Raw genomic sequence first — 24,119 nt, 5'->3', positions numbered from 1 at the left:
TAAAAGCTGCTTGAGTTTTTAATCTCTGTATTTTTTCTTCATCTTGCTTTCTGATGCAGTTAGATTCACTTGCGTGCAGTTATATTTATCCATTTAAAGATAGTAGGCAGCAGTGTGGATGAAACCAAGACTCATCCATATCATCAATGACTGACCTTTACTAAGCATACATACTGCTGCTTTTCTTCACTACAGATACCGTGAGGTAGATTCAATAAGAGAAGAGACTATGCCTCTAGAACCAACTGCCTCAACAAAAGGAAAGTCAAAGACCAGGAGAAATGGGAAAAAAACTTTAAGACGTGCAATGAGATGGCTCCATAGGTAAGAAGGTCTGCATTTGGAAATTTATTCCGCCCCCTACCCCAGCATTAAGTGAATACTGCCAGTAATTCAAACAACAGCATGAAGAGCTGGTAAATACTTTCCTGGTCAGGTCCCAAGTCAATCTGTAGCACTGCAGAAGGCTGCTGCTTACAAGTCACGGTATTTTAAAAGGCCTTTGCCAGAAGTCCATTAAAGAAATAAAGTAGCAAAAGGAAGATGTCTGCGAGTAAATTAGCAATCATGCAATCCTTTAGATAGAATAAGCACAATAGACAAATCAGCAACATCTGAACCTAAGAGAATTAATTTTCAGAATGGTTGTTACTTACATTTTGAAAACAGAGATCAGCAGAAACTATATAGCCTACAGTGGAGCCTTCCCGCCCCCCCCCCCCCCCCATCAATTAACATGCTGATTTTAGAAAAAAAGAAGCAACATTTAGGGAACTCAAGGTTCTCTTCAAGGAGGTAACCTGGAGACAGTGAAGTTCTTTAAGTTGCTGGGCTTTATATAGAAATTATTTGAGGCTAGAGAGCTAAGATTAAATAAACATGTATGACTACACTGATGATATATGCCCTGATACAATTCTACAGTGTATAAAGATAGCAGTAATAGACATTATATATATTGTATTACTTCAAAATTCAGAAGTTTATCCTAAATATGTTACTAGGCACAAAAATTGTCACCACCAAGAAGGCTAGAAAAATAACATGAATAGTATGGAGGAAAGGGATCTTAATACATACTCAAATATACATACTCAAAATACTGAAATACAATGAAGCATTCTTCATTGTAGTACCTACTGTATTACTGCATTGTCAGCGTTTACAAGCAGTTTCCACACAATGGAGTTTTCAGGGATGAAGAGCAACCCTGTAAGAGTCTATCGCAGTGGGAGGCTGGTAAATGTTGACTTTTTTTCCTTCAATTTGCAGTTCTCTTTCTCCTGCTCTGTTACACTATTGACCACCTAATAAGATACTATGATACTTTTTATAGTGAATGCATAAGATATCAATGCTGTGAACTTAGAAGTCGTTAAAGCGTATTCTAATGGTTATGGCTTAAAACTGAACATATAATTCTATTTCAGTTAGAACAGTGCAATTAGACTCCTAACTCCCACTGGCTTCCTAACCATCTACCTGCAGTTGCATCTTTGTGTGGCGCCTTCAACTATCAGTACTTCACAGCTTGAAATATAATACAGCAGGACAACTAACCTCTTTTTTCCATCTTGTGTTTAGCTAATCATAGAACTTGAATGCTTCAGTCTGATAGCTGTGGCTTAGCTTAGATTCACAGCAGCAATAAACTAAATTTCTAAGCGAGTCAGACTACCACTCTAAATAAGGACACGTGTAAGAAACTGAATCAGCAATTCAAATTATTATTATTTTTTTTTGTACTTTTACTAACCTGTGTGTGAAATGATTCTTTCTTTCGAACATAAGCAACCTTCTTCCATGGCAGTAGGAGGCATTAAGAATAGAACAAAAGAGGCTAAGCAGAATTAACTTTATCCAGCATATATGGCTTTAAACCTGGAAATTGCTTCCTTGCATCCCGCACCTATGTAGATGACCTAATTTGCTCACTTTGAAGATCAGATCTAAGTAGTTCCCCCTAGAAAACTGAATTAAAATAAACCATCATCTATACTGCTTTCAGTGGTTGGTCTGTTTCTTGATTATATTTTCCTATGCATTTTTAAATTACTAAACTTTTCATTCATAACGAAATGAAAAAAAAAAACCCTTCTGTAACTGTAGTTTTTTGTGTTTGTCATTGTGTGATTTTTTTTTTTAAGACATGACTATATTAATAAGCTCATGTCTTGCCTCAACAGATGTCAAGCGTCCTACAGTATTTGCTGTAAATGTAGAAACAGTAGGGTTTTCTCCTTAGGTTTAGACCCCCTCCATCAAAACTACCATTACTTCTCACAGTGCCGATCTGATCTGAGTAGATTGCAGGCATCAGATCTTCTGCCTAGACTCAGTTCCTGACTGCTAGCTATGCTTAAATCAAAAATCCTAGGGAACAACCTGGAAGAATAAAATAGGAAGTAATTATTTTCTCAGAACATCTCTATGCAGCTGCAATTTACATTATTAACAATCCAAGGTGGTGAGGGAGTTCTAAATGAAAATTTATTTAATTTTCCACTGTAAAACCTATTGATACATTAAAAATAAAACAAAGCAGGCTCTACTCATATTTTTAAAGCATCAGTTAATGACCAGGAGGCCTGCTGTTTTGGAACAGGGACAGAACAAGTCAATCTGCCAAGTCAGTTAATATTCTAGCCAACACACAGCATCTACGTTGTGGACAAATTCCTGTAGGTATTTGAAGAGCACTACTGAAAAACCTGCATGAAAAGCTGTGCCATCAGAAATGCTGACTGATTAAACCAATCACATAACATTGTTCAGAAGATGCACTACGAAGCATACGAGCATTCTTCCAAACCACCAAATAAACAGGACTAATAGCAGAGGAAATGGTTCTGTCGCTTTTGAATGCATTACTTACGCAGGATTACAACTATTGAGGGAAAATACATTACCTCCCACATCCCTACGTACCCCCAGGACAGGGCGAATAGCTTACTCCCAAGCTACTTCAAACACTGGAGTGCCAGGTTGCAATGGCAGTTTCTCTTGTGTGGGAATCTCTTGTCACTTTTAATGTGGAACCATATTTAGACCTTATTTACAGTGGTGGGTGCAACTCATGACTGCAGTGGGTGTACAGGGTCCAAAGTTTTGATATTGAAAAAACAAAACCTGCAGAAAATTTCGGTGCTGATACCTGCTCTTTCAGCTCACCTTTCTTCCCTAAATCATTTCTCACATCTGTAAAGTGCAAACAATGTTCTCCGTAACAGCAGTGTTGCCAATTTCTGTAAAGCACTTTGAAATCAGAGTTTTTTAAACTGAAACTTCTTGAAATTTTAATGTCTAGAAAGATGGCAAAACATAAATCCCATTAATAGATTTTGACACAGTGAATGCGTAGCAAGAACAATTAAAAAATGCCTGTCCATTTTCTGTAAAATTACATATAAGGACTGTAAAGCGAGCTGCGATATAAGTGGCACCTCTGGTGAGTCCGTATTCATTCTGCCATATTCTCTAAACCAAGCTGTGCTCTGTGTTAGTTTAATCTGATACAGCTCAGTTTACTGGAGTCGAGAGAAACTAGCGCGGGCTGAGCCAATATAGTCTCATGTTCTCTCTGAAGTGTGGATACAGGAAATACAGTTTGGTTTTGTATGCATAAAACAAAATTGCTTTCTTCCCAGACCACAGTCTGTTATATATAGTTAGCTACTTGTATAACTTAGCAATTTCTAAGAATGTACTATTCAATATCAAAATCCTTTTCCCCCTACTTACAGAAGATTCAAAAGCAGCCTGTAAGTGCAGCAATCAAAACATTCTTTAAAATATACAATTATTTTGTAACTACTTACCATTTCTATAAACTTCCCTTCGTAAAAATCTTTGAGAAGTACTTTCGTTCTTCAAAACCTGATTATAAATGCTTATAAAATGCTCTTTTTTATTCCAAAAAGCTGATTTGTAAGTGCTGTACTACTGTGCAGAAGGACTTTGCATGTTTGACAGAGGTAACGAAAATAGTCTGCAAGCAGCACTATGTAACTGAGGAGCCAGTTACTGTATACGACAGAAAAGACTGAGTTGATTCACAGGTGCAAAGGCTGACCCACTGACTGCAGCGTGAGGAAGCATGCCATGGTTATTTTCAGAAGTCACATACAAGCCACAAGAACATATCAAATCAAGTTTAACACTGTGTAATCGAAGTTTAAAAAAATAAATAAAAATCACCCAAGCCACTCTTGAGTAATCTACATTAAGCACAGCTCTCTGAAGGGCTTTTTTGAAATTAATTTTTATACAGAAAAGCATCCTTCCTCCTAGGTAGAAGTTATTTCAGCTCCTTCTGTCTTCCAAGTTTTATTTATCAGGCTTGCATTCATTAAACCTCATATAGTGCTACGCTAAACAAACGCTGCATCGCCTAGAAATGTCTGTTCTGTATTTATATCACAGAGCAAAAAATACAGAATGAAAACACCAATTTGGGGAATTTTAGCTCATTCTATTGAATTCATCTGTGTTCCGAGTTGGTGCTTTTTGTACAGAGGGTGTGGCATCCCTATAAGAAGCAACAATGAGACGCTACTATTTTACTTCTGGATAGTGAAAGACGTGCTTTTATACAGAATGTGAGAATACATGACTAGCTTTATCCAAATGTAACTCCTCTATTTAACAAGTTTAATATTCAATAAAATTCTATGGGAATACTTTATATGAATGACTCCCATTCATATCTTCAGTATTGCCTGCCTCTACACCCTTTCTTTTTTTTTTTTTTGGTGAAGAGTTTCAGGAAATAAAATAATCAGACTAAGGCATAGATAGTAGTTGTTTGACATGTGTGCCTTATTCAAACACTTACTGGAAATATTCACAAAGGTCACGATAACATCATGAATATAATAATAGCAACAAGATACTTGTGTAGATAAATTTATTAGTGCATAGGTTAGAGATTTCCTCCCCCACAATATTAACAGAACAAAAGTTCATGTGAAAAACAAGTTTTGTTTTAAAACAAACTGAGGCAGCTGTATAACAAGTAAAAAAGCATGGAGCGACTTATTCATATTTCTGTTCTTGATGGGCAAATTATTGCATTATAAATTAAAATAATCAACACAACCGAATTTGGAGCAACATTTTAGATAACCAGCTGTAGAACAGCAGAACTGATCCCCTCAATGTACTTTGTATCTGTATAAATAATATTTACTATTAGAATTCTAGAAAACTATAGAATAAAAATATATTTTACCTAGAATGAGCACTAAGGCAACCAATCTTTCCTTACTTTGTTTGTAAACTTCCTTACAACCATTGACGAGTGTTCTGGGCTGAGAGGTAAAAATTGTTCGTTAATGAAGTTGAATTTTTTCAAGCGACTTCTTTATGGCTGGCTTGCAGAAGGCTTTTTTTTTTTTTTTTTTTTTTAAAGTATGATATCTGAATAGCTCTAGCATATTCACAGTATAATTGGACAGCAAAGCAAGAATATTCATACATACGATATATATTGTAAACTTTGCTGAATTTTATGAAGCTAGTCAATAGACTGAGTTACATTTTAGTGAATAACCTCAGGTACTTTCCACAAAACGTAAGTTTAAGGATTCTAATCTTTTATGACAGTTATTGCAATTAACATTATAGTTGAATATCTGGAAACATTAACAAGCATAGTTTTAGACTCTGTTTAGAAAGGCACACATTATACGTTCCTCTAATTCTCTTACAGTGTAAATATATCTACATATCTACATGGACATCCTAAACAATGAGAAATCAAAAATTCAAGTTACAAATATTTTACACACAAAATACAAAAATAACCTTTAACATTAAATGCAGTTATTTGGTTACATTTGAAGTCTTTCAAGCTTTCAGGTCTTACAAGCTAGCATTACAACAATATGTATATACTAAAACACTTCATACATGTTATATAATACATAAATTTCATAACAAATCAGTGTCTTAGTTTGCATTATGTTCAGGAGTTTTCTGATGGAGTTCCATTTCTCCCCATATACTATATTCACACAACAACATTAGCAAGCTTCTGAAAATGAAATATTGACTTGGCTTTACAGAAGGTGTGATTTTTTAAAATAATTTTATCATATGATTTTTATCATTCATATGAGCAATAAGGCTAAACTGATCCATGAGTTTTGTTTGAACAAAGACTGTAAAATTATTTGCTGAAGTTCAAATTGTGTGTTTCATTACTGTATTCTTTTACCAGAAAACATTTCTACCATAAGGTAAAGGAAATACTTAAAGCAATTAACCTTAGTCATGTTGAAAAGATTAAAAATGGAAAGTGTAAAAAAAAAAAAAAAAAAAAAAAAAAAAAGGAAAACCCTCTGCTTTTTAAAGTGTAATGTAGGAGGCAGACCATTAAATATTTAAGTGGTCTTTTCTGGATAAAATATTTTAGCACTTGCTGAAAAATATTTTAATAAAGTATTAAGCTTAGACAGGCAAAGGTGACTAAATAACTTAAAGACATAGCTACATTTCATAAAAATGTTCACAGGAGTGCTAACAGAAGCAGCACCGGTAAGGTTATAAAATCTGTGATTAGGATTATAGTAGCAATAGAAATAAAAAAGTCAAACAGTCAAAACTCAAGTTTCTCAACTCCCTATTTGAACTGTTTATAACACTGAAGTATGAAAACATCCTAAGTTACTTTAGTTCAAAACAATTAAAAGCAAGTTTTGGTCTTACAAATGTATAGTTTATGATGAAAATCCATACGTATCCTAATACATTCTGTTCTTCATTTATAAGTAAACATTAAGAGTGATTTTGTTTTCATTTTAGCCTTTCAGTGATAGGTAATCATCATGTAACAGTGTAAGGGTGTAAGGCATCTTTAATTAAAAAAAGTTTGGCTTTACTGAAGACATATTTTGGAGTTGCTGAAGGTTCGTAGCTCTTTGAATATACTTGCTATGATAGTGTTGTTGCTAGGATAATTCCAAGAATCAGAAGTAATACAGTTACACATATAATAATGAACATTAATTTCTGAAAAAAAAAAAAAAAAGAAAAGGAAAAGTTTAGATTGAAGTACCTTGTCAGATAAAGAACTGTTTAAATACATGCATACCCACAGCAAATCGATTACACTGGTATTTATTCTAAATGTTTGAATTATCCTTCTAAATAAAACTTACTGCTATGATTTCCTATTGTTATCCCTTCTTTTCTAACATATGTAACCATAGCTACTAGCTGTAGCTATTTGTATAACAATTAGCTTTCTTTATAGCTGTTACTACCCATACGAAACTTCTGTAAATATTACTACATACAGAAACAGCGGCAATAATAAACATTTACTTATTAAGGTCAAGCCTAAGAATAGTAACATTGCTTACTGCAATAAATCCAATCCTTGGATAAATATTTGTAGCCTGCTCAAACCTCTACAATTGCACTCTTAGACAAATTCAAGAAAATGTCAGTAAAAACCTTGTACAGCTAGTAGCTCAGAAGATCTGCACAAAAAACCCACACAACTGGATTCCATGTAGATGCATCAAGGTCTGACAGCAGGTCAGATATTTCTATCAGCAATGATACAGTAAAGCGTGTTGTCTGCCCATAAACCAAATGTGAAAAGAAACTATAACATCAAAAGTAAAAACTTTAGTATTAAAAATGTGTTAGTACAGACAACTAAACTAATGATTAGTGGTCCGAAATGACATACTATCTCATAGAGCTTCGTATATATTTTGAAGATCCTACACATAAAAGGTAGGTTTCTACTGGTCCCAGAATAGTTAAGTGCTATTATCTGCTTAGCCTGGCTAGAAGTCATTTTGATAAGAAATGGCAGATTGGTACAGCAAAATTCTGAAAATTGAAAAATTTTTCAAACTTAGGTTGGAATATTTGCAGACTTCCTCTTACAAATGCATCGTCACATGGTTTCATTTGGTCTACTATTAGTAAAAGAGCTTTAAAGTAATAAATTTATGTATGTTCTACACGGCAAAATACCCAGCTTTATGTTTGTGGACACCTACTTTAATGAAAGCTCTGTTTAAAGCCATAGAAAACTACATTTGACAAAGTTCCAATTAGAAATCCATATCTTAGTGCAGGCTGTTTGCTGATGTAAACTTTCTTTATATAAAAATAAAATAATCAAAGGACTGATACAATAAGCTGGGTTGTCTCATTTCATTTTTTGTTTACAGGTCTTATGATAAATTAAAAAAACTACCACTAGATGTCACAGTTTTCAATATTCACGTGCATAGAACTTTTGCAGTATGCAGAGACAGGAGGATCCACCTAGTCACCTCACCCCCTCAGTACTAACTGCACACATAGTAAGGATTAGTAGTCCAAAGAGGTTGTCAGAGCAGAACAATAGCAAAATTAGTTGATTAGTTACTTACTGCCGCACTGGCAGGAATTCATGCATGCTGAGGTTATCCAAGCATCACCGAATACCAACAGACAAACCAATAATTAGACCAATTATGGCAATCAACACCAATGACACAAGGATAATTATCCATATTTTCTGTTAAAAACAAGGCATTATTATTTTAATATCACATTAAAACTTGCATTTTCAATTTTTAAAACAGTCAATGTTTAGATCCATACATTTTAAGTAAACATGCTCATTAGCACAATTATAAAGAGATAGCATACCCTTCGTGCTTTACTTTGATATTTAACTGCCTTTTTTGTCTCTTCTTTAGCATGCTCCACATAATCTGATGCATTCATCACGTTCTTTTCTATGTTGTTGATCATTTCACCCTTAAAATGAAATGTTGAAGAAAAATTAATTATTGGCATCCATGGATCCTTGTTTAATGAATCTGAAAAAGGCTACAACAGAATAGCAATGAATATTTAAAAAAAAGTAATTTGCATAACAGCAATGGACTTTTTTTCTGCTTTGATGTGTCATGGGGAAAAGGGAATGAGAAGCAAGAGCTCAAAGTTCTAAACAAACAAGGAACATTCAAGGGCAAGGTAGGCATCTTTCTCCATTTTGAATGAACAAAAATTGAACCTCTGAAAACATACCTTTGAATGTGAGGTATGTTTTAACAGCCAGTCTAAAACTGACATACTAAAAGGTCAGAAACCTCTGATGCGCCTGGAAGTGGGAAAAGATATTGACTACTTTAACACAAGGTTTAACAGTTATCTAAAAAAACCATAAACTTCGGGAAGCAAAGCAGAGTTGAATGTGTAGAACGTCAACACATAACCAAATTCAAATTATGATGAATGAAATTTGGTAATGAAATGGAAGACTGGTGAAAAGTTACAGTAAATCTATTACCTGTGTTTCTGTCCATCAGAAGAAATAATCAGCAGCAGTAAACAGCAAAGCATTAAATAATGATGCACAAATAATTTTTATTCATTTCTAATTAATTAGGAAACTACTACCAGTTTGCCTTGCCTATAGATTTAATATCAAAGCAACATACAACTTCAGCACAAAACCCAATGAAAAAAAAAGTCCTTTTCAGGAAAGCTTCTCCCCGAACATTATTCTTTTCACTCTCCTGCAGAACTCAAAGAATTTAAGAGCTAAGTAAAATACTTTTAACTTCTGTTAATTAGTATTAAGTAGCAAAGACTACAAACAGAACAAATTACACACACCTCAGGATAAACAATATGAGAGACAACTTGAATGTCTTGTCCATCAATCCATTTACATTCATGCTTGTTAAAACAGGAATCCTACCTGTATTATACGTAAATTGTATAAATCTACATTTTATTCTACCACAGCAGTCCTTCACCATGTCTATGAGTATATTAAGTTTCTAAGACACTAGCCATCACTCCAGGACAGTTGTTCTTACTCAAACATGCACAAAACATTCAAGCATACTGCAATACAAGTACATTGAAGAAAATACTTAAATGTAACGACTGAAAAGAAAGTCTATGCTCAGCAATCCATAGGACATACTATTAGTACATCTAGACTGTAAATTTGTCTAAAACAATACAAAAACCTTCAGTGGTTAACTTTCATATATTCTATTCAGTCAAAAAACACTAAGAAACAAATCTGTATTATCTGATTATGAGCAACTGTTTCTTTATATTTCAAAGAGGAAGAAAAGAAAAATATCCCACTTATGTATACGTATTTGAATTAGTTTGTTTACCTGAGTCTCAACAAACATAGCCATGTCCATAAACATTTCATGTAACTCCCGTATGCTAGATTCCAGTTTCATAATATCCTTGTGTCGCGACTCAATTTCATTCAGAGCTTGCCTAGTTATTTGGGAGTCTGATATAATCTTTGGAAGAACAAAAAAAATACAGACACAAGTAAGTGTTGACAAACTTCTAAATAGCAGAAGAAACAGAACAGATGACAGGCATAACTGGACCAGAAATACATACATCAGATGTGAAAATTGAAGGATTACCACTCTCTAACATTTCCTCCAGTTCCTCATCAGTGGTGGTCTTTCCAGCTAGAATAAAAATACAGTACTTCATATAACATCACTTATTATTAAACATAATTTTACAGAAGGATAACAACTCGAAGAAAATTCTTGTATTGCATATTTTTCAAGATAAAACAACGTAGTGTTTAGCCATTACCAAGTACCATTTTGCATATGAAAAAAAGAAAATGTCAAGTAGGAAGAAAAACCCCGGTGCTAGATTCAGAACTGGGATGAAGAATTCCTGTGTTTTTTTTCTTTTGGTCAGATTGAAAAGTTTGATCAGAAACATTTACAGTATACCTATGAACCCTGTTGAATATTCTCCAGAAGGAAGAACTGAAGATACAAACAGTATTTACGTAACACTCAATATTTACCCATTCAATCATGTCACATTGGCACCTAATTTGCTTCCTCCCTCCTACCAATGACAGTGTGATGGATAAAGTCTTTATGTAAATTAGTCTTTTAACAGCTAACATAGGATTACACTCAAATTCCCCACAGAGGAGATGATTACCCATGGAGTACCCTCACTTTTCTACTTTGCATAACACACCTAACAATGTATGTAGTTTATTACTGCATGTTTAAGCAAACTGAATCCTATCCATCACAGTGGTAAAACAAATGCAAATGGATTAAGTTACAGAGCATATTCAAGCTATTTGTATTGTGCACATCATATACAGACATTCAATTTATTTTACATGGGAAGAGCAGGGATTAGAAATGGCTTATATAATTCTGTCCTATCAGATGAAAATTAATTTTAATACTGCCTTGTGACATTAATACCCAAGAATGCTGCAAAACCTGCTTTAAAATTTTTAGTGCTGAGGAAAAGCTAAAGAATCAAATTAGGTCATAACATTAATTTAAAAGAACCATGTCCTGAGATATTAGGGTCCCTTCCCACAGGAGCATGAGTGAAGAAATTAATTTGCCAAATAATCTACGCTGAAATGTTGAATTGAATCATACTCAGTATGGAAGCTAATGAAAAAGAAAAGAAGCACGTGAAAAGCAAAGTTTTAGATTTGCTAACTCTTCTGTTTGCATTTTTCATTTAAAAATATTTATTTGCCCTTAGAGGTGATATTAAAAAGACCAACTTTAGGTACAAGGTATTATTGGTATTTTAGACACTTTCTGAAGTAGGCACTGTACTTCTGAGTAGAGTTAGGTGCCTTTCCGAATATTTCTCATAATCAACAATGAAATAAGGCAATGCCAGTCATTCAACAAATGATTAGAGTATAACTAATGGTAGCACTGATTTTATGGCAGCTGAACTTACAAAAAAATGTTCTTATTGACACAAACAGAATAGCATAAAGAGAGATGACGTCGTTATTAGCATATTAATTTGGGAATGGCTTTTAGCAACACAACAGAACACATTCAGTATCTCTACAACAGCTTCTGCACGCAAGCTTAATGTTTCTTCTGCAGTTTCAAGACATGAAATAAATGAAACAAAGGATATTTAATAATTTGCAACAGAAGAACTTTTCTATTATTATCTAGTTTTCTCTATTTTTTACAGTTGTTATGAAGAATAGTAGCAAAGACTTAATGCCATCTAAGAATTCTTTTCCCTCCCATTCACATGCTTAAAGGTGGTGTCCAAGATGCATGATGTTTTGTACTATCTTTAAGCAATAAGAAACAATGGAGGTATAACAATACATTTAAAATTTATTTATTTAAAAAAGAAGTGTATTCAGGTCACTTACTTATCTCTAATTGTCTCTGTATCCGACCTTTGCTGCGTTCTCGAAAAAGAGATTGGGTCTCGTTGTATTCTGTCATGACCTCCACAAACTTGTGAGCTAATACAGAGTGCTGTTTTTACAGGATTTAAAAATGTGCAAAAAGTTTATTTTATTCTTAGTACAGCAAATACCACTGCACAACAACTGAAAATTGTATTTAAATTTCAATAGAACAGAACATGGAGTTCTGAATTATTTTGGAAAAGTGAAACTCATTCACTGATTTCGTAGCATCCTTTTATTTTCTTTACATTTCTTAAATTGTCATACCTGTGTTTTTCTTATCCTGAGATCCACTGATGTCCGATTAGCATTTTCGCCCTGATCAAAAGTTTGTTCAATAGCTAATAGCAAATACAAGAATATTGAGTCAACATTCAATATAGTAAACTTGATACTGCAGCTCAAAGTTATCTGGTAAATACTACTAATTATTACTTTTCTCATGTACAAGGCTCCCCACAAAGATGTTTAACTTTTCTTGCATATACATGTGTGTGTAGCGTGGGGGCAGTGAAATCCATACGTTTTAAATAGGTTCTGTAATTCTATTGTGTACAGATCTTAAAACAGTACTTCAATACTATTAAGAGTCATACTAACATCTATTACTCTAGGAGCAGTTCAAAAGGTCTAACAAAATAGGCTGCTCTTGCAATTTAAGTGATAAAAACGTAACAGGTAAACATACCCTCGTGCTTATGGAAGGCTAACGACAAAAACGTACACTAAGTGTTATGAATAATATTCAAACAGTCAATATATTTTAAAGCCTATGCTGAACAATTAAAGGCACTACTACAGGGGAAGCCCATAGCAAAATTACTTAGCCTGAATGAAGCAAGTTGAATTAGGGAATTCCAAATTATGTAAGTAGACAAAAAAAACAGATCTGTATAAACATCTGTGCAAAAAGTTGAACATTTTGTATTCAAGGCTTAATGAATGGGATAACTATACACTGAATTTTCTTAAGTTTTTCTTAAAATTTAGGAACTACCTGGCAGGAGCTGTACAAGATAATTTATACACACATAACAGAGTTAAGTTTTAGAAGGCCAATTGCAAAGCTTTAACTCTGTAACACCACTGACATCCTGAATATGTTATAAGTGATGGCAGTTTTATTTCTCCCCACAACTTACCCTTTAACCTGGCTCGGATTTTATTAGCAATCTTCTTTATTTCCTCATTTAATTCTTCGAGTTCTTCTTTTGTTCCTTAAAAAAAAATAAATCCAGAACTGTTGATGATTGATAACAAATCAGCGAGTTGCCTTCTCAAAAGACATTCAAGTCATCATCTTTGGACACTATGTATGACCAGAGGAAACACAGTTAATTAGTAAGTGACGTAAGTTCTTAACAAACTGTAATTTATTTATTTTTTGTAAAGCAATGTGAAACATGAACATCCACTCTCAGGGATCTCATTCAATTGAGAACAATGAACAGCAAGATAAAGAGATTTAATTTTAGGCCCAGTTTTTTAACATTTAAAGATGTTCAAACCACCCTGGTCACTGACTCCCAACCCTGCACTGTAACATATCACCCAGCAACAAGAACAAGATAGCAACAGAAACTTTAAGCTAGCATTGCTCCCATATTGTGTTGAATTAACCTGGATGATCCACTTCGTTATTCTGTGCCATTATGTTAAAAAAAATAAAAAGCAGAAACTAGTACTTGGGAAACAGCAGAGACTGGCGTTTTTTGTTTTTGTTCCATTCTACTTGAAAAAAAACTAAGAAATCATAAATTACTCTGTGATACAACACTTATCCCTGTAGTACCTCTCTGATTGTTCCTTTTATCATGTTCTTTAATTTCAATTCCCTGGTGATATTCATCCTGCTTTACTAGTTTACAGCTGCCTGTACTCCTTCCTTACAGCAGAATGTGGTGGCCACTGAAAGGTCACTGCAGCACCTGTTTGTGCAGGGGCAACTATCAGAATCATAGAATATCCCAAGTTGGAAGGGACCCATAAGGATCATCAAGTCCAACTCCTGGCACTGCACAGGTCTACCCAAAAGTTTAGACCATGTGACTAAGTGCACAGTCCAATCGCTTCTTAAATTCAGACAGGCTTGGTGCAGTGACTACTTCACTGGGGAGCCTGTTCCAGTGTGCAACCACCCTCTCGGTGAAGAACCTCTTCCTGATGTCCAGCCTAAACTTCCCCTGCCTCGGCTTAACACCGTTCCCGCGGGTCCTATCACTGGTGTTTACGAAGAATAGGTCACCTGCCTCTCCACTCCCCCTTGCGAGGAAGTTGTAGAGGAAGCATTTGGAGCAAAGCTGATGTTGCCCACAGAAGTGACTTAGAAGGGAACCATAAAATCCAGATGCAGCAATTGTATTGGTGGAGGCTGTACCACTGCAATCTTTCTTCAGGTCTTGTCAAAAATAGATCTTCACATTAAAAATGTTTTTTGAAATTAGCAACAGAAAAATTGCATTGTTGACATCATTAAATACAACAGCTAAGCACTTGAACACTGAACTACCAATGTAGCTCAAGCAAGCCATGGATCATGTACAACTCAACCCTGAGATCCCGTAATTATATAGCATAATCATACTGAGGAGTTTGATATTCCTAGGTATTTTAAATCTTACTATCAGATTCCTGTTTCTTGTAATAGGCCCTGGGAAATGTTATTCCCAAATCACCACCTAAACCAGGTAAAATATTTTGTGCCTTTTCTTAACGTAATGTTTTCACGGTAATATTTCTTTGTTGGTAATAAGGAAGAAATTCAGTGAAGTCTTTCAAGTGACAGTTCTGTAGTTTATCACAGACTCATTGCTTTTAACTTTAAAAAAACCAATTGTGTCACACACTACCTATATTTTCTGAAAAATACTATGCATATTCATGAAACACTTAACTAGATCTGTTATTGGAGTTCCTGAAGAAAACAGATTCACAAGAGCAATATCGTGTTCCTACACAATTCAAATGCATTACTGTGGCTGTGATAAAAACTGCTCTCAATCAGATCAATTACTAACCCTTATTAACCTGAGGTTCATTGCTTTTTTAAGCCATACAGAATCAATTAGCAAAATCACTGTCAATAAGACACACATATGCCCACCTACAAACAGATGAAGAAGATACAGGAAAAAAAAAAGAATTAACAACCACAGTTCAGTTTTCATCAATAAGAACAAAAAAAGTTAGGCTACTGTTGCGACATTCTGCAAAAATACCTCTGCATCTTTTCTTCCCCATTCATTACACCCTGCGCACAAACTTAGGCATGCCTTAAATTAAGAAGCGTTGAGAACAGCTATCTGTCATAGTAAAACTTACCTAAACCAAACAAAATTGATTTTAGAGAATCTGGTAATGTATACTTGAAATCTGAAAATGCAATACTCACTTCCTTCAGGATTTGGGGCTGACAGGATAATGCTGTGCTGCTTTTTTACTTCTTCCACATTTTGTGCTATTTTTGCTATATTATTTCTAAGTTCCTCAACCTAGAAGAGAAATGTGGCAATGAAAGAATTAAAATATGGCATGTGAAGACTTTTTTTTAAATACATCTTTGCTAATAAAAGTCTTAAAGTATTTAATTGCAACACTAGTAAATATTTGACAGAAATCGCAGTGTATGTATAGCAGTTATCTGTGAACACCTAAATAACTTACTTTTTTTCTTTAAAAACAAACAAAACCAAAAGAGCATATGCATACTTTTATGTGCCATGATGAACTTTTATGTGACAGGAAAACATAGCAGGGGGGCACATAGGAAATCAAACTCCAGTGTCTTCAATTATTTATTAGAACAGAATCTTCCCCGTACTTTGCTACTTTGTATGGAATAGGAACATGATATTTATCGGAGCAAGAAATGTGTGATAATAGGTGCCCATGAGATGGCTTACTTTCAAAATTAAGCTAATCAAAAATAACTGAGAAATGCAGAATGTATAGTGAAGAGTACATAAAACCATACCTGCTGGAAGAAGTCATCCATAAAATGGTCTTTTTCAACAATAACTGTTTCTCCATCTTCATTTCCTTTACACTGCAAAAGACAACAAAACAAATCTATGAAATAAAACTCAAGATACTGTTCTGAAACAAGGAAGGTTCCTTCCACATTGCTCCTGCATACACATTTTTATCAATAATCTGACGAGAAGTAAGTTTTTCTCTTCTGAGAACTGTGATCTGAAAACAAATAAGCAGAGAGGTCAAAAAAGTCACCTGACTACCACAAAATTGTGAATGCTAATGCAGTACTCCTCTGTAAACAACTTCAGGACAGAACCAGGCTATATGCAATTTTACAGTTTTCATTCCCCGTCATAAGAAAGTATTGAAATACAATTTTACATCTCTATATATAAACACCTAACTCTCTCACAGTGTAAAGATACTTACTTCACAGTGAGTCCTACGTGAACAGAAAATAACACAGTTTCACCATAACTGAGACAGTAAATGAAAACCTCACAAAGAAATACAAAGAGGGGTGTCCATGACTTTCTGGCGTGTGATGTAATGATTCAAACATCAAACGAAAGAACAAAATGCTATCAGCATCTCCGTACTAGTTTTGCCCTTGGGTGCTTTCAAGCTGCCACTCCACACCAATTCAGATACAATTATGTTACACTAGACATAGATGCGTTACATAATTGATAAGCCCTGAGAAGCGCAGCCAGTGAGGCAGCAACTCCGGATGCTGGCTCTCGCAGATCTCTCGAGCACCCAGCCCAGCACATGCCCTGAGTCACACTTCCCTAAACCATGAGCCAGCCCAGCAGAACATGCGGTTCTCCGCAGTAACGGATTCAAATTTGGTCAAAGGAAGAAAGAACTGATGTGCATCACAGAAGTATGCAGTTCCAGCTCTCATGACCTCTAGTTCCCTCTGCAGAGCAGACTGTTTGAACTGCATTGAACCCAAATTAGAACAAAATACTAATTAGTGTGTCCTACTGCAGTCCATGGATTATCACCAAATAAAAACCAAACCACATGATGGGTAAAATACAGGATTTTCATTTTCAAAACTTTTTCTTGCAAGCCCCTCTGTCTTTGATCTTCTAACACTCACTTTCTGCTTCTAAACCCTGATCCTGTAACCCAATAAGCTCTTTGTTTCTGGTTTTATTAAATTAGATGAGATGTATATTATTTGCATGGTAATTCTGCAATTTGATCCAATGTCAAAACACTGCTATTACCTAATAAAGTTACATTCATTAACAGACTAAGCATCAAAACAGTAGGAGTGCTCCAAATCTTTATGGAAAGTTTGTATTTACACTTTGTGACAGCTTTTTTCCCCCCACCCCCTGCAAATTCAGGGAGTCCATAAAGCTCCATAACAGTATTTTTTGTCAGAAATCATTTGATTTTTTATGCTTGGGAACCAGTGCCCCAATTGAAATAAAAGACTTAAGATGTTACTACTCTCCTGGACCACCAATTCACACATAATGTCACGCGTCCCTAAAGATTTTTGGTACTCGCTCATTCCGTGGAGATGATTGCTAGAACTCAATATTAAAGAATCTGTCAGTACAGACTGTAATCAATTAACAGCCTTGCTTAATAAAAATGAGAGGAAGTCCACATCCAAAAGAAGTCACCCAACTCGTACTGATATCAGAGACCGTAGCGCTAAAAAGCTACCAGGTCTAAGTTAATAATGAGATACATTTTGAAAGATGTTTGATTTAACCATCTATGTAAAAGAACACCTTCTGCTTACATTTACTGTGTAAACAATATTTTTTCTAGTTATAAGAAAATCCTGTATTTAGGTAATTGAACTAAAAATAATTAAAATGGTATTGGTTAAGAGATTCAGCATGTCAGCTGCTTCCTTGGTCAGAAGATCTCAGCAAAACATTAAATACCTGAGTCAGCCTTAAGAGTAAGATTTTTTATCTGTCATTTGGTTAAGCCATATCTATAGCAGCTGAACGGCAGAGTCCTGTGATCAGGCAGCCTCAGTCAGTTCCACGCACATTTCACTTTCACATTTGGCTGCAATGACATGAATGACAGACAAATTGGGCGTCTGCAATTTGTTGAAAGATTTAAGGACTCCCTACCTTGAATATCAGCACTTGAAAGACACTTGACTTGTCAACCTCTGTTCTGTATGTTCTTAAATCATCACTTACCTAAAATACAGCTTATTCACTAACTCTTCAACGTAAGTGACACACCTTCTTTTCACAAGCACACAGCTCAACCAAGATCGAGTTTAGCATAAAGGTATTCCTCCTCCTAGGCCTCACCTCCATAGCATAAGCAGTATCACAAAAAAAATACCTGATAAAAAGCAGGCAAGAAGCTGTAGCAGCATGCTGCGATGAGAGCAGAGAGGTCCTGCACACCATCCTATTCCCACCCTGAGAATGCAGCAGGTGCCTCCCTGCTCTCTTTATATAATGCACATTTCCTTTAAAATCTGTCCAGAGAAATTACAGGACAAATAACTGTACTGAAGTTCTTATTGATACAAAAACCACATCCGAGTGACTGCAAATACTAGATTTACAGCAGTCCCTGCGAACTGCAACTTAACTCCCCTGTACTCATGCACTCCCACATTACTCAGCCAACTGGATGGCGTAAAAGGAAGCACTGTTGACGATACTGTAAATCTTTATGGTTGCCTGTACCAAGTAACTCATTACCTTTGTTATACAAGTAACCCTTTACTTTTAAAACGACTACCTATGTGTTTTAAAACACTCTAGAATCACTTCTTTTATCCAGTACAGAGAAAAAGAGGCTGAGAGGCGACCTGGATGCTCTCTGTAGCTTCCTGAGCAGAGAAAGCAGAGAGCAGAGAGGCAGGCGCTGCTCTCTGCTCCCTGAGGACAGGGCGTGTGAGAACAACACAAAGCTGCACCCGGGGAGGTTCGGACTGGATACTATGGAAAAAATTATTCACCGTGAGGGTGGTCAAACATTGCAACAGGCTTCTTAGGTGGATGATGCCCCATGCATGCGCGTTCAAGAGACATTTGGACAATGCCCTCATTAATATGCCTTAACTTCTGGTTAGCCTTGAAGCAGTCAGACAGTTGGACTGAAGCACCTTCGTATAACTTCATAACTTCATTATTCTATTTTCCATATAAAAAGCCTATCTTTAGAAAGACTAATTCTTACATCACATCTCCCATGTTAAAGTCAAAGCCTTCCAAGCCTTTTCTCTTTAAGTACTTTTCAGAGAATTTCAGATTCCAGAGGTATTGCTCTAGATGTCAGCCACCTATAGGTGTGAGGCTCTCTGCTGACCTGGAACACAAGGTGTTTCAATTTCTTCATACAGCATCAGGGTTCCAAGAATTCTTTTATACTAAAGTAGCAAGTCTTTTCTCTCACTGAGGAGGTTCTCCTTACCAAGGAGATCTATCAGGCAGCTTTGGCAGGTCAATCATTAACATGAATTTAGTAGCGTTGCTGTACAACAGAAAAAACGTCATAAGATAACCAACTATATGAAATAATGCTGTTATGACATGGAAAACAAAGCTCTTCTTCAGGGAGTTCTGTGTTTGAGTGAAGGACAATGTGAAAGATTAACTCAGGAAAAAAAGCAGCCAGTAACGTTTTTCTGTTTCTGAAAAGCTTCCTTTTGTATTTTTCCATATTATCCCGATTCTCTCCATTTTAACTTTTCTGACTTTGTGGTTGTTCACTCATTCCTAAATAGTTTGGGGGACAATAAGTAAATGCACAGAAACAGATTACAAAAATCAGTGCACTTCTGTTCAAGTTACTGTTCCTTATTTACAAGAAAAAAAAGCTACAATCAAGTGCGGTCTAAACACTTTTCAAAGTTTAAGATTCCCTCAGTAACACTCAAGAATAATGAGATAAAAAGAATATATTTAAAATGATTTACCTATCAAACAGGAAAAATGGATTTTAACATACACCTCTACATCAGTTTGAGCATTCGAGATAGCAATTTTTGTGTGTTATGAAGGTTGCACCCCAACCTTGAGATCTAAAATATCATGCTAAAGCAGGGGTTTACATCTTACCTCTTCTTTGAGGTCATTTAACAATATCAAAAACATTGGAGCAATTTTTGTTAAACAGACCTTTAAAAGACCATGTGTTTTTAATATCTCATGCTAGCTAAATGTGCTGAACACAGTGTACGAATGCAGATCCTACAGCTCTTGTGAAGTCATTTTTGAGGTGGTCTTGTATCCCTTAACATCAAATCATTGAAGACTTGGAAAATATTCTAGAAAATCATTGCTATATACTTATCCTGCTTTTCTTTTCTTCCCTAAATATCTATTATTGACCACTGCTATACGCAGCATATTGGATCAGAGAGCCTTTTTTTTTTTTTTTTAATTTTAATCTTACATTCATTTGGGCTAAAAAATACCCAAAACCAGTTTGAAATATGACCAACTATCAAATTAATTGTATTTGAGAAATATATATAACTGAGATTTCTAGCGCTGAAACAAGTTCATATTGGCCTGCTTAGAATAGTTTACAAGTTTTATTAAAATAAGCCCCTTGAAGCAGACAAATACAACTAAGGTTCCCATCTTCTGAAAAAGGAATGATTTTTTTTCTAGCTGGGAAGCAGGACGATGCAGTATTACCTGAAGACTGAATGATCTGCATGTCTACAACAGTTTATCCAGCAACTATTTTAGCACTGTTTAACTACCTAATACAGGGTATTAACAAAAGTATCAAAAAATTATGATAATTTTGTATCTTAATGAACCATAAGCACTGATAAGTAACATTTCTTCCTCTTTATAAAGACATAGGAAAATGTAGGTAAACATTACAACTTCTAGTTATAAAACTTGCTTGCTGTCAATTAAAATCCACAAGCACAAATAAGGACTTGCAAACTTAAATTTAAGTTTCTTCTAGAAGCAGTACCATGTTTAATTAAACAGTGTGTACACTAGGTGAAGTATTAGCATCTCAAACTTTATTTGTGTGGCACATCATGTCTTTGCCAAAAACACAGCAGATGAAGCTGACATGTAAAATGTAACCAATGCAATACAAAACATTATTATTTTAAGGGGAAGAGGTAAGACTCAGTAATTCCTTAAGATTCTGCAGGCCCAGACCTGTTTAAAAATGACAACATAGAAGCTCTACCCTTCACTGAATGCTTTAATAAAATAAACAACAATGGAACTACACTAACAAGATTGAAACGCTATGGAAAATAGGCAAATAAACGTTAATTGCTGTTCAAAATCTTTTTAGTAGTACATGCAAATAACCTCAAAAAATCTTATTTTTTTGATATTTCAGGTAAAGAGGAAAGATGGAAATAACTACTTCTGCAAATTCCCTGTGCAAATCAAGTATTACAAAGGCCACCTCTTATGACACCCAACTTTTCAAATCTTCATGCCAACGGTGAACTTTTAAGTGATAAAACGTGGACTGACTTCAATAGCTGTTGACTTCACTTGATGTTAAAGTACTTCCTTCTAGGTATAAGGAAGCTTCAGTTTCAAGTCTCAAATCTATTCATTAATTCTAAACTTAATTCTGTTGATGAACATATGAAGTAATTCAGCAATATTGACCTTTGTGTTTAGACTTAAAGCAGTAACTTACTGCAGCAATGCTTTAGTTAAAGAAATAGCCTCCTGCAGTAATGTTTTTAGATATTAAATACTAAAGCTGGCCTAAAAAAACTACATAAAAACCCTAAACTACAATAAAAAACTTGTAACAATTCATTTATTCATTTTTAAAATATGTATATAAAATGTATATGTTTATCTTTAAAATATGTATATAAATATGTATAAAAAATGTATATACAGCCCACTGTTGTTTCCCCTCCATCAGAAGGAAGTGTACTTGTCTAGCATTATAAAACAAACGCAGATCACCACTTACCGCTTCCTCTTTCTGGGAAGCAAGTACTACTACTGAAATTTGGCGCATATTCCTATAACCTGGACATGTTTATACACAGGAAACAGGAGAAGGGTCGAAGTATACGTGAAAGAAAACACTCATTTCTTTGACACTGCTCCGATATATCTTTCCTGGTAAAGATACTGTAATCTAATGACCTTGCATGCCAATTCATCCCTTCGGAGAGAAAAGCAAAGAGACTGGCACCACTTAAAGATGGAGCTTCCAAAACATATTTGCCTGATTTGGAAAATACGAACTTATTTCAAGACAAACGAGCCCCAAACCTTCACACAGCTCAGCACAGGCCAAGTTCTATGTGTATGTGGCGTTTAGGAATTATCACAGAAATTCCTGCGTACTTTCAGTTTTCATTTATTTTCAGTTTTGAGGTTTTTGTTTTTTTTTTTTTTTTAAACCAGGCCGTATCCTGTTGAAGATGGACATCAAGGCATCTCGGTTCAACCCTCCCCCGTTTTTTTTTTCTCCGCTCTTTTTTTAGCGGACTGTTTTCAGCGCACAAACAAGGGGACGGAAAAGCACGCCCGGCCATTCCCAGCTCCCATTTTGCAAACGCTCTCGCAATGACGCCCGCTGTCAGCCTCCCCAAGAGGTTAAAGGGCCCCAAAGCCAGCCTCCCTGAGAGGTTAAAGAAAGGCCCCAAAGCCAGCCGCACCAACAGATTAAAGGGCCTCAAGGCCACCAGGTCAACCCCCGCATTCCTCCTACGCGGCGCCGGCCCCGCGGAGCCCCGGGGCCGCGCCCGAGGCGGTTCCTCAGCGCCCGCGACGGTAACGGCCCAGGCAGCTCCCGCCTCCCTCACCTCCTGCAAGTCGGCCAGCCGGTCCTTCATCCCCGCGGCCCCTCAGCCTTCCCTCAGCTCCTCGCTCGGAGCCGTCAGCGCCCGGCCCGGCCCAGCCCGGCCCTGCCCGCCGCGGGGCCGCCCCTCAGCCGGCTCCGCTCAGCCGCCACCGCCCCCCTCCGCCCCACCTCACGGCCGCCACCACCCGCACCGCTCATGCGCCCCACAGAGGGAGGGAATGGAGGGGAAAATGGCGCGCGGCCCCGCGCAAGCGTCCTCGCGCTGCTGACGGCGCGGCGGGGCTGAGGTAATCAAAATGGCGGCGGCGCATCGCGGGGTGGTGGCAGGGATGTGGTTGCGGCGGGCGCTTCGAAGGGCAGGGTGGGGTGTTGGGCCTGCAATGGAATTCCAATGGGAAGAGTTGGGAAAAGCTGTTATGTGGTTATGTGCCTTTTTTTTTTTTAAATGAATTTAATTCTCTGGTGTGCCATGTGGATAGGCTGCAGTCAGGCTTCTTAAAATTTCATGTTTAGTTACCAAAAGCAGACAGACTGCACTTCCCGCTGTTGCTACTTCTGCAGGCCAGGCCCAGGTATCTCGCGGTCCCTGCAGTTTTAAACCAGAGCTTGGGGTCATCCATGGAACAGCTTCAAAGGATCCATATCGTGGCTGGAAATGTAAAAAAGCAAACTGCATGCTTGGGTCACAAGGTGGCCAACTGACTTATTTTAACTCTTAGGCTAAAAAGTGTTGAGAAACATTGCATTTTAGTGATGTTTAGGTCTCCAGTAGAACACCAAAACCAGTGACTGAAGGGCTCACAGGTTAAGGAACTTGCCAACGTTCTGAATAGGTGCAATAGCAGGCCTTAAAGACCTGAGAGCTTCTAGGAAATAAATCATTGACATTTTATAGAGGGCAGAAAGTCTTAAGTAGTGGTGTGGTTTTGTCCATAGATGCTTGCTATCAAGTACTATTTCAAACTATAATTACCTGTAATTATTAGTATATACCCATAATTCTTATTATCCCGGTTCTAGTGTATATAAACTTTATTTCCAACGTTACATGTTGAGCAGCTGCAGTTTCTAAAAATGTTACTTTTGGATACTGAGCACAATAATCCAATACTATTCATATATTTCATGTATTTAAATAATT

At 36.2% G+C, this 24,119-nt stretch overlaps 1 protein-coding gene across 2 annotated transcripts; it reads right to left on the bottom strand.

The window, feature by feature from the left end:
- Nucleotides 1-4,891: 4,891 nt before the first annotated feature.
- Nucleotides 4,892-23,129, bottom strand: STX2 (syntaxin 2). Of its 2 annotated transcripts, XM_050714128.1 has the most exons (11): nucleotides 22,980-23,129; nucleotides 16,203-16,274; nucleotides 15,621-15,720; nucleotides 13,372-13,446; nucleotides 12,497-12,570; nucleotides 12,188-12,296; nucleotides 10,396-10,469; nucleotides 10,152-10,289; nucleotides 8,659-8,769; nucleotides 8,476-8,524; nucleotides 4,892-7,011 (listed from the first exon to the last, which is right to left on the bottom strand). In XM_050714128.1, the coding sequence occupies exons 1-11, from the start codon at nucleotides 23,007-23,009 to the stop codon at nucleotides 6,878-6,880; spliced, it is 966 nt and encodes a 321-aa protein (XP_050570085.1). In that variant the 5' UTR covers nucleotides 23,010-23,129; the 3' UTR covers nucleotides 4,892-6,877. The 2 variants fall into 2 exon arrangements, with proteins under 2 accessions (XP_050570085.1, XP_035420793.1); XM_035564900.2 differs by lacking the exon at nucleotides 8,476-8,524 and having other exon boundaries at nucleotides 22,980-23,126.
- Nucleotides 23,130-24,119: the final 990 nt, after the last annotated feature.

This window comes from Cygnus atratus, chromosome 17, assembly GCF_013377495.2.
Source record: "Cygnus atratus isolate AKBS03 ecotype Queensland, Australia chromosome 17, CAtr_DNAZoo_HiC_assembly, whole genome shotgun sequence".
Classification (NCBI taxonomy): Eukaryota; Metazoa; Chordata; class Aves; order Anseriformes; family Anatidae; genus Cygnus; species Cygnus atratus.
This window is presented reverse-complemented; position numbering and strand designations above follow the sequence as displayed.